Genomic DNA, 16,588 nt, shown 5'->3' with positions numbered 1-16,588 from the left:
AGGAGTATAGAGGAGTATAGATGAGTATTTAATATGAAGAGAGGAGTATAGAGGTGTATTTAATATGAAGACAGGAGTATAGAGGAGTATTTAATATGAAGAGAGGAGTATAGAGGTGTATTTAATATGAAGACAGGAGTATAGAGGAGTATAGAGGTTTATTTAATATGGAGACAGGAGTATAGAGGTGTATTTAATATGGAGACAGGAGTATAGAGGAGTATAGAGGTGCATTTAATATGAAGAGGGGAGTATAGAGGAGTATTTAATATGAAGACAGGAGTATAGAGGAGTATTTCATATGAAGAGTATAGAGAAGTACAGAGGAGTATTTAATATGAAGACAGGAGTAGAGGAGTATTTAATATGAAGACAGGAGTATAGAGGAGTATAGAGGTGTATTTAATATGAAGACAGGAGTATAGAGGAGTATTTAATATGAAGACAGGAGTATAGAGGAGTATAGAGGTGTATTTAATATGAAGACAGGAGTATAGAGGAGTATAGAGGTGTATTTAATATGAAGAGGGGAGTATAGAGGAGTATTTAATATGAAGAGAGAGTTTAGAGGTGTATTTAATATGGAGACAGGAGTACAGAGGAGTATAGAGGTGTATTTAATATGAAGACAGGAGTATAGAGGAGTATTTAATATGAAGAGAGGAGTATAGAGGTGTATTTAATATGAAGACAGGAGTATAGAGGTGTATTTAATATGAAGAGAGAAGTATAGAGGAGTAAAGAGGTGTATTTAATATGAAGACAGGAGTATAGAGGAGTATAGATGAGTATTTAATATGAAGAGAGGAGTATAGAGGTGTATTTAATATGAAGACAGGAGTATAGAGGAGTATTTAATATGAAGAGAGGAGTATAGAGGTGTATTTAATATGAAGACAGGAGTATAGAGGAGTATTTAATATGAAGAGAGGAGTATAGAGGTGTATTTAATATGAAGACAGGAGTATAGAGGAGTATTTAATATGAAGAGAGGAGTATAGAGGAGTATAGAGGTGTATTTAATATGGAGGAGTATAGAGGAGTATTTAATATGGAGACAGGAGTATAGAGGAGTATAGATGTGTATTTATTATGAAGAGGGGAGTATAGAGGAGTATAGAGGAGTATTTAATATGGAGAAGGGAGTATAGAGGTGTATTTAATATGAAGAGAGGAGTATAGAGGAGTATTTAATATGAAGAGAGGAGTATAGAGGAGTATAGAGGAGTATTTAATATGGAGAAGGGAGTATAGAGGAGTATTTAATATGGAGAAGGGAGTATAGAGGTGAATTTAATATGAAGAGAGGTGTATTTAATATGAAGAGGAGTATTTAACATGAAGAGAGGAGTATAGAGGAGTATAGAGGAGTATTAAATATGAAGACAGGAGTATAGAGGAGTATTTAATATGAAGAGAGGAGTATAGAGGAGTATTTAATATGAAGACAGGAGTATAGAGGAGTATAGAGGAGTCTTTAATATGAAGACAGGAGTATAGAGGAGTATAGAGGAGTATTTCATATGAAGACAGGAGTATAGACGAGTATTTAATATGAAGACAGGAGTATAGAGGAGTCTTTAATATGAAGACAGGAGTATAGAGTAGTCTTTAATATGAAGAGAGGAGTATAGAGGAGTATTTAATATGAAGACAGGAATATAGAGGAGTATAGAGGTTTATTTAATATGGAGACAGGAGTATAGAGGAGTATAGAGGTGCATTTAATATGAAGAGGGGAGTATAGAGGAGTATTTAATATGAAGACAGGAGTATAGAGGAGTATTTAATATGAAGAGTATAGAGGAGTACAGAGGAGTATTTAATATGAAGACAGGAGTATAGAGGAGTATTTAATATGAAGACAGGAGTATAGAGGAGTATAGAGGTGTATTTAATATGAAGACAGGAGTATAGAGGAGTATTTAATATGAAGACAGGAGTATAGAGGAGTATAGAGGTGTATTTAATATGAAGACAGGAGTATAGAGCAGTATAGAGGTGTATTTAATATGAAGAGGGGAGTATAGAGGAGTATTTAATATGAAGAGAGTTGAGGTGTATTTAATATGGAGACAGGAGTATAGAGGAGTATAGAGGTGTATTTAATATGAAGAGAGGGTAAAGAGGATTATAGATGTGTATTTAACATGAAGAGAGAGTATAGAGGATTATAGAGGTGTATTTAATATGAAGAGAGAAGTATAGAGGAGTATAGAGGTGTATTTAATATGAAGACAGGAGTATAGAGGAGTATTTAATATGAAGAGAGGAGTATAGAGGAGTATAGATGAGTATTTAATATGAAGAGAGGAGTATAGAGGTGTATTTAATATGAAGACAGGAGTATAGAGGAGTATTTAATATGAAGAGAGGAGTATAGAGGTGTATTTAATATGAAGACAGGAGTATAGAGGAGTATAGAGGTTTATTTAATATGGAGACAGGAGTATAGAGGTGTATTTAATATGGAGACAGGAGTATAGAGGAGTATAGAGGTGCATTTAATATGAAGAGGGGAGTATAGAGGAGTATTTAATATGAAGACAGGAGTATAGAGGAGTATTTCATATGAAGAGTATAGAGAAGTACAGAGGAGTATTTAATATGAAGACAGGAGTAGAGGAGTATTTAATATGAAGACAGGAGTATAGAGGAGTATAGAGGTGTATTTAATATGAAGACAGGAGTATAGAGGAGTATTTAATATGAAGACAGGAGTATAGAGGAGTATAGAGGTGTATTTAATATGAAGACAGGAGTATAGAGGAGTATAGAGGTGTATTTAATATGAAGAGGGGAGTATAGAGGAGTATTTAATATGAAGAGAGAGTTTAGAGGTGTATTTAATATGGAGACAGGAGTACAGAGGAGTATAGAGGTGTATTTAATATTAAGACAGGAGTATAGAGGAGTATTTAATATGAAGAGAGGAGTATAGAGGTGTATTTAATATGAAGACAGGAGTATAGAGGTGTATTTAATATGAAGAGAGAAGTATAGAGGAGTAAAGAGGTGTATTTAATATGAAGACAGGAGTATAGAGGAGTATAGAGGAGTATTTAATATGAAGAGAGGAGTATAGAGGTGTATTTAATATGAAGACAGGAGTATAGAGGAGTATTTAATATGAAGAGAGGAGTATAGAGGTGTATTTAATATGAAGACAGGAGTATAGAGGAGTATTTAATATGAAGAGAGGAGTATAGAGGAGTATAGAGGTGTATTTAATATGGAGGAGTATAGAGGAGTATTTAATATGGAGACAGGAGTATAGAGGAGTATAGATGTGTATTTATTATGAAGAGGGGAGTATAGAGGAGTATTTAATATGAAGAGGGGAGTATAGAGGAGTATTTAATATGAAGAGGGGAGTATAGAGGAGTATTTAATATGGAGACAGGAGTACAGCGGAGTATAGAGGTGTATTTAATATGAAGACAGGAGAATAGAGGTGTATTTAATATGAAGAGAGAAGTATAGAGGAGTAAAGAGGTGTATTTAATATGAAGACAGGAGTATAGAGGAGTATAAATGAGTATTTAATATGAAGAGAGGAGTATAGAGGAGTATAGAGGTGTATTTAATATGAAGACAGGAGTATAGAGGAGTATTTAATATGAAGAGAGGAGTATAGAGGTGTATTTAATATGAAGACAGGAGTATAGAGGAGTATTTAATATGAAGAGAGGAGTATAGAGGAGTATAGAGGTGTATTTAATATGGAGGAGTATAGAGGAGTATTTAATATGGAGACAGGAGTATAGAGGAGTATAGATGTGTATTTATTATGAAGAGGGGAGTATAGAGGAGTATAGAGGAGTATTTAATATGGAGAAGGGAGTATAGAGGTGTATTTAATATGAAGAGAGGAGTATAGAGGAGTATTTAATATGAAGAGAGGAGTATAGAGGAGTATAGAGGAGTATTTAATATGGAGAAGGGAGTATAGAGGTGAATTTAATATGAAGAGAGGTGTATTTAATATGAAGAGAGGAGTATTTAACATGAAGAGAGGAGTATAGAGGAGTATAGAGGAGTATTAAATATGAAGACAGGAGTATAGAGGAGTATAGAGGAGTATTTAATATGAAGAGAGGAGTATAGAGGAGTATAGAGGTGTATTTAATATGAATATAGGAGTATAGAGGAGTATTTAATATGAAGAGAGGAGTATAGAGGAGTATTTAATATGAAGACAGGAGTATAGAGGAGTATAGAGGTGTATTTAATATGGAGACCGGAGTATAGAGGAGTATAGAGGTGTATTTAATATGAAGACAGGAGTATAGAGGTGTATTTAATATCAAGAGAGGAGTATAGAGGAGTATTTAATATGAAGACAGGAGTATAGAGGTTTATTTAATATGGAGACAGGAGTATAGAGGAGTATAGAGGTGCATTTAATATGAAGAGGGGAGTATAGAGGAGTATTTAATATGAAGACAGGAGTATAGAGGAGTATTTAATATGAAGAGTATAGAGGAGTACAGAGGAGTATTTAATATGAAGACAGGAGTATAGAGGAGTATTTAATATGAAGACAGGAGTATAGAGGAGTATAGAGGTGTATTTAATATGAAGACAGGAGTATAGAAGAGTATTTAATATGAAGACAGGAGTATAGAGCAGTATAGAGGTGTATTTAATATGAAGAGGGGAGTATAGAGGAGTATTTAATATGAAGAGAGTTGAGGTGTATTTAATATGGAGACAGGAGTATAGAGGAGTATAGAGGTGTATTTAATATGAAGAGAGGGTAAAGAGGATTATAGATGTGTATTTAACATGAAGAGAGAGTATAGAGGATTATAGAGGTGTATGTAATATGAAGAGAGAAGTATAGAGGAGTATAGAGGTGTATTTAATATGAAGACAGGAGTATAGAGGAGTATTTAATATGAAGAGAGGAGTATAGAGGAGTATAGATGAGTATTTAATATGAAGAGAGGAGTATAGAGGTGTATTTAATATGAAGACAGGAGTATAGAGGAGTATTTAATATGAAGAGAGGAGTATAGAGGTGTATTTAATATGAAGACAGGAGTATAGAGGAGTATAGAGGTTTATTTAATATGGAGACAGGAGTATAGAGGTGTATTTAATATGGAGACAGGAGTATAGAGGAGTATAGAGGTGCATTTAATATGAAGAGGGGAGTATAGAGGAGTATTTAATATGAAGACAGGAGTATAGAGGAGTATTTCATATGAAGAGTATAGAGAAGTACAGAGGAGTATTTAATATGAAGACAGGAGTATAGAGGAGTATAGAGGTGTATTTAATATGAAGACAGGAGTATAGAGGAGTATTTAATATGAAGACAGGAGTATAGAGGAGTATAGAGGTGTATTTAATATGAAGAGGGGAGTATAGAGGAGTATTTAATATGAAGAGAGAGTTTAGAGGTGTATTTAATATGGAGACAGGAGTACAGAGGAGTATAGAGGTGTATTTAATATGAAGACAGGAGTATAGAGGAGTATTTAATATGAAGAGAGGAGTATAGAGGTGTATTTAATATGAAGACAGGAGTATAGAGGTGTATTTAATATGAAGAGAGAAGTATAGAGGAGTAAAGAGGTGTATTTAATATGAAGACAGGAGTATAGAGGAGTATAGATGAGTATTTAATATGAAGAGAGGAGTATAGAGGTGTATTTAATATGAAGACAGGAGTATAGAGGAGTATTTAATATGAAGAGAGGAGTATAGAGGTGTATTTAATATGAAGACAGGAGTATAGAGGAGTATTTAATATGAAGAGAGGAGTATAGAGGAGTATAGAGGTGTATTTAATATGGAGGAGTATAGAGGAGTATTTAATATGGAGACAGGAGTATAGAGGAGTATAGATGTGTATTTATTATGAAGAGGGGAGTATAGAGGAGTATTTAATATGAAGAGGGGAGTATAGAGGAGTATTTAATATGAAGAGGGGAGTATAGAGGAGTATTTAATATGGAGACAGGAGTACAGCGGAGTATAGAGGTGTATTTAATATGAAGACAGGAGAATAGAGGTGTATTTAATATGAAGAGAGAAGTATAGAGGAGTAAAGAGGTGTATTTAATATGAAGACAGGAGTATAGAGGAGTATAAATGAGTATTTAATATGAAGAGAGGAGTATAGAGGTGTATTTAATATGAAGACAGGAGTATAGAGGTGTATTTAATATGAAGAGAGAAGTATAGACGAGTAAAGAGGTGTATTTAATATGAAGACAGGAGTATAGAGGAGTATAAATGAGTATTTAATATGAAGAGAGGAGTATAGAGGAGTATAGAGGTGTATTTAATATGAAGACAGGAGTATAGAGGAGTATTTAATATGAAGAGAGGAGTATAGAGGTGTATTTAATATGAAGACAGGAGTATAGAGGAGTATTTAATATGAAGAGAGGAGTATAGAGGAGTATAGAGGTGTATTTAATATGGAGGAGTATAGAGGAGTATTTAATATGGAGACAGGACTATAGAGGAGTATAGATGTGTATTTATTATGAAGAGGGGAGTATAGAGGAGTATAGAGGAGTATTTAATATGGAGAAGGGAGTATAGAGGTGTATTTAATATGAAGAGAGGAGTATAGAGGAGTATTTAATATGAAGAGAGGAGTATAGATGAGTATAGAGGAGTATTTAATATGGAGAAGGGAGTATAGAGGAGTATTTAATATGGAGAAGGGAGTATAGAGGTGAATTTAATATGAAGAGAGGTGTATTTAATATGAAGAGAGGAGTATTTAACATGAAGAGAGGAGTATAGAGGAGTATAGAGGAGTATTAAATATGAAGACAGGAGTATAGAGGAGTATAGAGGAGTATTTAATATGAAGAGAGGAGTATAGAGGAGTATAGAGGTGTATTTAATATGAATATAGGAGTATAGAGGAGTATTTAATATGAAGAGAGGAGTATAGAGGAGTATTTAATATGAAGACAGGAGTATAGAGGAGTATAGAGGAGTCTTTAATATGAAGACAGGAGTATAGAGGAGTATAGAGGAGTATTTCATATGAAGACAGGAGTATAGACGAGTATTTAATATGAAGACAGGAGTATAGAGGAGTCTTTAATATGAAGACAGGAGTATAGAGTAGTCTTTAATATGAAGAGAGGAGTATAGAGGAGTATTTAATATGAAGACAGGAATATAGAGGAGTATAGAGGTTTATTTAATATGGAGACAGGAGTATAGAGGAGTATAGAGGTGCATTTAATATGAAGAGGGGAGTATAGAGGAGTATTTAATATGAAGACAGGAGTATAGAGGAGTATTTAATATGAAGAGTATAGAGGAGTACAGAGGAGTATTTAATATGAAGACAGGAGTATAGAGGAGTATTTAATATGAAGACAGGAGTATAGAGGAGTATAGAGGTGTATTTAATATGAAGAGGGGAGTATAGAGGAGTATTTAATATGAAGAGAGTTGAGGTGTATTTAATATGGAGACAGGAGTATAGAGGAGTATAGAGGTGTATTTAATATGAAGAGAGGGTAAAGAGGATTATAGATGTGTATTTAACATGAAGAGAGAGTATAGAGGATTATAGAGGTGTATTTAATATGAAGAGAGAAGTATAGAGGAGTATAGAGGTGTATTTAATATGAAGACAGGAGTATAGAGGAGTATTTAATATGAAGAGAGGAGTATAGAGGAGTATAGATGAGTATTTAATATGAAGAGAGGAGTATAGAGGTGTATTTAATATGAAGACAGGAGTATAGAGGAGTATTTAATATGAAGAGAGGAGTATAGAGGTGTATTTAATATGAAGACAGGAGTATAGAGGAGTATAGAGGTTTATTTAATATGGAGACAGGAGTATAGAGGTGTATTTAATATGGAGACAGGAGTATAGAGGAGTATAGAGGTGCATTTAATATGAAGAGGGGAGTATAGAGGAGTATTTAATATGAAGACAGGAGTATAGAGGAGTATTTCATATGAAGAGTATAGAGAAGTACAGAGGAGTATTTAATATGAAGACAGGAGTAGAGGAGTATTTAATATGAAGACAGGAGTATAGAGGAGTATAGAGGTGTATTTAATATGAAGACAGGAGTATAGAGGAGTATTTAATATGAAGACAGGAGTATAGAGGAGTATAGAGGTGTATTTAATATGAAGACAGGAGTATAGAGGAGTATAGAGGTGTATTTAATATGAAGAGGGGAGTATAGAGGAGTATTTAATATGAAGAGAGAGTTTAGAGGTGTATTTAATATGGAGACAGGAGTACAGAGGAGTATAGAGGTGTATTTAATATGAAGACAGGAGTATAGAGGAGTATTTAATATGAAGAGAGGAGTATAGAGGTGTATTTAATATGAAGACAGGAGTATAGAGGTGTATTTAATATGAAGAGAGAAGTATAGAGGAGTAAAGAGGTGTATTTAATATGAAGACAGGAGTATAGAGGAGTATAGATGAGTATTTAATATGAAGAGAGGAGTATAGAGGTGTATTTAATATGAAGACAGGAGTATAGAGGAGTATTTAATATGAAGAGAGGAGTATAGAGGTGTATTTAATATGAAGACAGGAGTATAGAGGAGTATTTAATATGAAGAGAGGAGTATAGAGGAGTATAGAGGTGTATTTAATATGGAGGAGTATAGAGGAGTATTTAATATGGAGACAGGAGTATAGAGGAGTATAGATGTGTATTTATTATGAAGAGGGGAGTATAGAGGAGTATTTAATATGAAGAGGGGAGTATAGAGGAGTATTTAATATGAAGAGGGGAGTATAGAGGAGTATTTAATATGGAGACAGGAGTACAGCGGAGTATAGAGGTGTATTTAATATGAAGACAGGAGAATAGAGGTGTATTTAATATGAAGAGAGAAGTATAGAGGAGTAAAGAGGTGTATTTAATATGAAGACAGGAGTATAGAGGAGTATAAATGAGTATTTAATATGAAGAGAGGAGTATAGAGGAGTATAGAGGTGTATTTAATATGGAGGAGTATAGAGGAGTATTTAATATGGAGACAGGAGTATAGAGGAGTATAGATGTGTATTTATTATGAAGAGGGGAGTATAGAGGAGTATAGAGGAGTATTTAATATGGAGAAGGGAGTATAGAGGTGTATTTAATATGAAGAGAGGAGTATAGAGGAGTATTTAATATGAAGAGAGGAGTATAGAGGAGTATAGAGGAGTATTTAATATGGAGAAGGGAGTATAGAGGAGTATTTAATATGGAGAAGGGAGTATAGAGGTGAATTTAATATGAAGAGAGGTGTATTTAATATGAAGAGGAGTATTTAACATGAAGAGAGGAGTATAGAGGAGTATAGAGGAGTATTAAATATGAAGACAGGAGTATAGAGGAGTATTTAATATGAAGAGAGGAGTATAGAGGAGTATTTAATATGAAGACAGGAGTATAGAGGAGTATAGAGGAGTCTTTAATATGAAGACAGGAGTATAGAGGAGTATAGAGGAGTATTTCATATGAAGACAGGAGTATAGACGAGTATTTAATATGAAGACAGGAGTATAGAGGAGTCTTTAATATGAAGACAGGAGTATAGAGTAGTCTTTAATATGAAGAGAGGAGTATAGAGGAGTATTTAATATGAAGACAGGAATATAGAGGAGTATAGAGGTTTATTTAATATGGAGACAGGAGTATAGAGGAGTATAGAGGTGCATTTAATATGAAGAGGGGAGTATAGAGGAGTATTTAATATGAAGACAGGAGTATAGAGGAGTATTTAATATGAAGAGTATAGAGGAGTACAGAGGAGTATTTAATATGAAGACAGGAGTATAGAGGAGTATTTAATATGAAGACAGGAGTATAGAGGAGTATAGAGGTGTATTTAATATGAAGACAGGAGTATAGAGGAGTATTTAATATGAAGACAGGAGTATAGAGGAGTATAGAGGTGTATTTAATATGAAGACAGGAGTATAGAGGTGTATTTAATATGAAGACAGGAGTATAGAGGAGTATTTAATATGAAGAGAGGAGTATAGAGGAGTATAGATGAGTATTTAATATGAAGAGAGGAGTATAGAGGTGTATTTAATATGAAGACAGGAGTATAGAGGAGTATTTAATATGAAGAGAGGAGTATAGAGGTGTATTTAATATGAAGACAGGAGTATAGAGGAGTATAGAGGTTTATTTAATATGGAGACAGGAGTATAGAGGTGTATTTAATATGGAGACAGGAGTATAGAGGAGTATAGAGGTGCATTTAATATGAAGAGGGGAGTATAGAGGAGTATTTAATATGAAGACAGGAGTATAGAGGAGTATTTCATATGAAGAGTATAGAGAAGTACAGAGGAGTATTTAATATGAAGACAGGAGTAGAGGAGTATTTAATATGAAGACAGGAGTATAGAGGAGTATAGAGGTGTATTTAATATGAAGACAGGAGTATAGAGGAGTATTTAATATGAAGACAGGAGTATAGAGGAGTATAGAGGTGTATTTAATATGAAGACAGGAGTATAGAGGAGTATAGAGGTGTATTTAATATGAAGAGGGGAGTATAGAGGAGTATTTAATATGAAGAGAGAGTTTAGAGGTGTATTTAATATGGAGACAGGAGTACAGAGGAGTATAGAGGTGTATTTAATATGAAGACAGGAGTATAGAGGAGTATTTAATATGAAGAGAGGAGTATAGAGGTGTATTTAATATGAAGACAGGAGTATAGAGGTGTATTTAATATGAAGAGAGAAGTATAGAGGAGTAAAGAGGTGTATTTAATATGAAGACAGGAGTATAGAGGAGTATAGAGGAGTATTTAATATGAAGAGAGGAGTATAGAGGTGTATTTAATATGAAGAGAGGAGTATAGAGGTGTATTTAATATGAAGACAGGAGTATAGAGGAGTATTTAATATGAAGAGAGGAGTATAGAGGAGTATAGAGGTGTATTTAATATGGAGGAGTATAGAGGAGTATTTAATATGGAGACAGGAGTATAGAGGAGTATAGATGTGTATTTATTATGAAGAGGGGAGTATAGAGGAGTATTTAATATGAAGAGGGGAGTATAGAGGAGTATTTAATATGGAGACAGGAGTACAGCGGAGTATAGAGGTGTATTTAATATGAAGACAGGAGTATAGAGGAGTATTTAATATGAAGAGAGGAGTATAGAGGTGTATTTAATATGAAGACAGGAGTATAGAGGAGTATTTAATATGAAGAGAGGAGTATAGAGGAGTATAGAGGTGTATTTAATATGGAGGAGTATAGAGGAGTATTTAATATGGAGACAGGAGTATAGAGGAGTATAGATGTGTATTTATTATGAAGAGGGGAGTATAGAGGAGTATTTAATATGAAGAGGGGAGTATAGAGGAGTATTTAATATGGAGACAGGAGTACAGCGGAGTATAGAGGTGTATTTAATATGAAGACAGGAGAATAGAGGTGTATTTAATATGAAGAGAGAAGTATAGAGGAGTAAAGAGGTGTATTTAATATGAAGACAGGAGTATAGAGGAGTATAAATGAGTATTTAATATGAAGAGAGGAGTATAGAGGTGTATTTAATATGAAGACAGGAGTATAGAGGTGTATTTAATATGAAGAGAGAAGTATAGAGGAGTAAAGAGGTGTATTTAATATGAAGACAGGAGTATAGAGGAGTATAAATGAGTATTTAATATGAAGAGAGGAGTATAGAGGAGTATAGAGGTGTATTTAATATGAAGACAGGAGTATAGAGGAGTATTTAATATGAAGAGAGGAGTATAGAGGTGTATTTAATATGAAGACAGGAGTATAGAGGAGTATTTAATATGAAGAGAGGAGTATAGAGGAGTATAGAGGTGTATTTAATATGGAGGAGTATAGAGGAGTATTTAATATGGAGACAGGAGTATAGAGGAGTATAGATGTGTATTTATTATGAAGAGGGGAGTATAGAGGAGTATAGAGGAGTATTTAATATGGAGAAGGGAGTATAGAGGTGTATTTAATATGAAGAGAGGAGTATAGAGGAGTATTTAATATGAAGAGAGGAGTATAGAGGAGTATAGAGGAGTATTTAATATGGAGAAGGGAGTATAGAGGTGAATTTAATATGAAGAGAGGTGTATTTAATATGAAGAGAGGAGTATTTAACATGAAGAGAGGAGTATAGAGGAGTATAGAGGAGTATTAAATATGAAGACAGGAGTATAGAGGAGTATAGAGGAGTATTTAATATGAAGAGAGGAGTATAGAGGAGTATAGAGGTGTATTTAATATGAATATAGGAGTATAGAGGAGTATTTAATATGAAGAGAGGAGTATAGAGGAGTATTTAATATGAAGACAGGAGTATAGAGGAGTATAGAGGAGTCTTTAATATGAAGACAGGAGTATAGAGTATAGAGGAGTATTTCATATGAAGACAGGAGTATAGACGAGTATTTAATATGAAGACAGGAGTATAGAGGAGTATAGAGGAGTCTTTAATATGAAGACAGGAGTATAGAGTAGTCTTTAATATGAAGACAGGAGTATAGAGGAGTATTTAATATGAAGACAGGAGTATAGATGAGTATTTAATATGAAGAGAGGAGTATAGAGGAGTATTTAATATGAATAAATGAGTATAGAGGAGTATTTAAAATGAAGAGAGGAGTATAGAGGAGTATAGAGGTGTATTTAATATGGAGACAGGAGTATAGAGGAGTATTTAATATGGAGACAGGAGTATAGAGGAGTATAGAGGAATATAGAGGAGTATTTAATATGAAGACAGGAGTATAGAGGAGTATAGAGGAGTATTTAATATGAAGACAGGAGTATAGAGGAGTATTTAATATGGAGACAGGAGTATAGAGGAGTATTTAATATGGAGACAGGGGTATAGAGGAGTATTTAATATAAAGACAGGAGTATAGAGGAGTATTTAATATGAAGAAATGAGTATAGAGGAGTATTTAATATGAAGAGAGAGTATAGAGGTGTATTTAATATGAAGAGAGGAGTATAGAGGAGTATAGAGGAGTATTTAATATGAAGAGAGAGTATAGAGGAGTATTTAATATGGAGACAGCAGAGTATTTACCTGGTCATTCATCACAACCATATTACGGCTGAACAGATCATGATATGTGATGATCCCTGTGAACCACTGAGTAGCTGAGTCTTGTCTGTAAACACGAACTCTGTAACCATTTAATGAATACGGACCTGGAGGAGAGAGGACAGGAGCACCATGTTCACACACAGCACAGTGGGGCTTAAATACGGACTGAAATTATTCACTTAGTCCGCTTCAGATACCAATTCAGACATCTGTAGCTAGGCTAGATATTTTTCCAAACCCGCAATACACAATCAAAATCAGAGACCGGTCTTAAATGCTTCAACTGACTCTCTGTTCATTACCACCACAGAGAGGTCCATGCACCTTGGCCAGAGTCTACAGACAAGACCGATCACCTCATCTGGTTGCTAGACTAGGGAGTCCATTACCACAACAGAGAGGTCCATGAGGTCCATGCACCTTGGCCAGAGTCTACAGACAAGACCGATCACCTCATCTGGTTGCTAGACTAGGGAGTCCATTACCACAACAGTCAAAACAGAACAGTCAAAACTGTTCGCTGCTCTGGCACCCCAATGGTGGAACAAGCTCCCTCACGACGCCAGGACAGCGGAGTCAATCACCACCTTCCGGAGACACCTGAAACCCCACCTCTTTAAGGAATACCTAGGATAGGATAAAGTAATCTTTCTAACCCCCCCCCCCCTTAAAAGATTTAGATGCACTATTTTTAAGTGGTTGTTCCACTGGATATCATAAGGTGAATGCACCAATTTGTAAGTCGCTCTGGATAAGAGCATCTGCTAAATGACTTAAATGTAATGTAAATGTAACAGAGAGGTCCATGGTCAACAGTAGTGCTCTATATAGGGAATAGGGCTCTGGTCAACAGTAGTGTTCTATATAGGGAATAGGGCTCTGGTCAACAGTAGTGCTCTATATAGGGAATAGGGCTCTGGTCAACAGTAGTGCTCTATATAGGGAATAGGGCTCTGGTCAACAGTAGTGTTCTATATAGGGAATAGGGCTCTGGTCAACAGTAGTGCTCTATATAGGGAATAGGGCTCTGGTCAACAGTAGTGCTCTATATAGGGAATAGGGCTCTGGTCAACAGTAGTGCTCTATATAGGGAATAGGGCTCTGGTCAACAGTAGTGTTCTATATAGGGAATAGGGCTCTGGTCAACAGTAGTGTTCCATATAGGGAATAGGGCTCTGGTCAACAGTAGTGTTCCATATAGGGAATAGGGCTCTGGTCAACAGTAGTGCTCCATATAGGGAATAGGGCTCTGGTCAACAGTAGTGCTCCATATAGGGAATAGGGCTCTGGTCAACAGTAGTGCTCCATATAGGGAATAGGGCTCTGGTCAACAGTAGTGCTCTATATAGGGAATAGGACTCTGGTCAACAGTAGTGTACTATATAGGGAATAGGGCTCTGGTCAACAGTAGTGCTCTATATAGGGCCCTGGTCAACAGTAGTGTTCTATATAGGGAATAGGGCTCTGGTCAACAGTAGTGTTCTATATAGGGAATAGGGCTCTGGTCAACAGTAGTGCTCTATATAGGGAATAGGGTTCGAAGGACTACGCACAGTGAACCGACTAGCTGGTTGGGTTTGTTAAATATTAAATACATCATTCAGTGTTTCTTACCTTGCAAAAATATTTCCTGAACCTTTTGATCTTTGAGCCAGAACCTGACCTCTTCATGCAGCTCAGGGTTGTCCCAGAGAACAGGACTCAGACTGTCCACTTCATCCTGCAGACACAGAAAGGGGACACGTTACAATCATATTATATACATACTGAAGACCTTTCAGTACATTGCAAATGGAAATTGAAGCTGTTTATTATACCAGAAGATACATTACAACCATATTTACTACAATTAAAAACAAGAAACCATTTTTGAAGTGAGAAGTAGGGACTGGTCTGAAGCAGAAAATGAAAGGAAATTCATAAGCACCACAATGTCTACTTTCCTTTCACCCATGCCCTACCAAGGTATTCCAGCACCACAATGTCTACTCCACCCATGCTCTACCAAGGCTTTCCAGCACCAATGTCCACTCCACCCATGCTCTACCAAGGTATTCCAGCACCACAATGTCTACTCCACCCATGCTCTACCAAGGCTTTCCAGCACCAATGTCCACTCCACCCATGCTCTACCAAGGCTTTCCAGCACCAATGTCCACTCCACCCATGCTCTACCAAGGTTTTACAGCACCAATGTCCACTCCACCCATGCTCTACCAAGGTTTTACAGCACCAATGTCTACTCCACCCATGCTCTACCAAGGTTTTCCAGCACAAATGTCTACTTTCCTTTCACCCACGCTCTACCAAGGTTTTCCAGCACCAATGTCTACTCCACCCATGCTCTACCAAGGTTTTCCAGCACCAATGTCTACTCCACCCATGCTCTACCAAGGTTTTCCAGCACCAATGTCTACTCCACCCATGCTCTACCAAGGTTTGCCAGCACCAATGTCTACTCCACCCATGCTCTACCAAGGTTTTCCAGCACCAATGTCTACTCCACCCATGCTCTACCAAGGTATTCCAGCACCAATGTCTACTCCACCCATGCTCTACCAAGGCTTAACAGCACCAATGTCCACTCCACCCATGCTCTACCAAGGTTTTACAGCACCAATGTCTACTTTCCCTTCACCCACGCTCTACCAAGGTTTTCCAGCACCAATGTCTACTCCACCCATGCTCTACCAAGGTTTTCCAGCACCAATGTCTACTCCACCCATGCTCTACCAAGGTTATCCAGCACCAATGTCTACTCCACCCATGCTCTACCAAGGTTTTCCAGCACCAATGTCTACTCCACCCATGCTCTACCAAGGTTTGCCAGCACCAATGTCTACTCCACCCATGCTCTACCAAGGTTTTCCAGCACCAATGTCTACTCCACCCATGCTCTACCAAGGTATTCCAGCACCAATGTCTACTCCACCCATGCTCTACCAAGGCTTAACAGCACCAATGTCTACACCACCCATGCTCTACCAAGGCTTAACTTGTTATGGATAGGGGGCAGTATTTTCACGGCCGGATAAAAAACGTACCCGATTTAATCTGGTTATTACTCCTGCCCAGAAACTAGAATATGCATATAATTAGTAGCTTTGGATAGAAAACACTCCAAAGTTTCTAAAACTGTTTGAATGGTGTCTGTGAGTATAACAGAACTCAAATGGCAGGCCAAAACCTGAGAAGATTCTGTACAGGAAGTACCCTGTCTGACCATTTGTTGGCCTTCTTTGTCATCTCTATCCAAAACAAAGGATCTCTGCTGTAACGTGACAATTTCTAAGGCTCCCATAGGCTCTCAGAAGGCACCAGAACGTTGAATGATGACTCTGCTGTCCATGGCTGAAAAACAGTAGCGCATTTGTTAAGTAGTCGATCTGAGAACAATGAGACGGGTGCGCGCGTGCACGTGAAGAGTCACATGCTAATGTAAAAAGCTGGTTTTTGATATAAATATGTACTTGATTGAACAAAACATGCATGTATTGTATAACAATGTCCTAGGAGTGTCATCT

The 16,588-nt window shown here is 36.1% G+C and overlaps 1 protein-coding gene across 3 annotated transcripts in view; it reads right to left on the bottom strand.

The window, feature by feature from the left end:
* Positions 1-16,588, bottom strand: part of LOC106592091 (jumonji domain-containing protein 1C) — a 522,458-nt gene that overhangs the window by 445,191 nt on the left and 60,679 nt on the right. For all 3 annotated transcript variants that reach the window (XM_082965002.1, XM_082965003.1, XM_082965004.1), the window contains exons 3-4: positions 14,679-14,784; positions 13,044-13,168 (exon numbers count right to left, since the gene is read on the bottom strand). In XM_082965002.1, coding sequence (XP_082821128.1) covers positions 13,044-13,168; positions 14,679-14,784 — 231 coding nt within the window. The remainder of the gene's footprint in view (positions 1-13,043; positions 13,169-14,678; positions 14,785-16,588) is intronic.

The sequence above is a fragment of the Salmo salar genome, chromosome 18 (assembly GCF_965601325.2).
Source record: "Salmo salar chromosome 18, fSalSal1, whole genome shotgun sequence".
In the NCBI taxonomy this organism is placed as follows: domain Eukaryota; kingdom Metazoa; phylum Chordata; class Actinopteri; order Salmoniformes; family Salmonidae; genus Salmo; species Salmo salar.
This window is presented reverse-complemented; position numbering and strand designations above follow the sequence as displayed.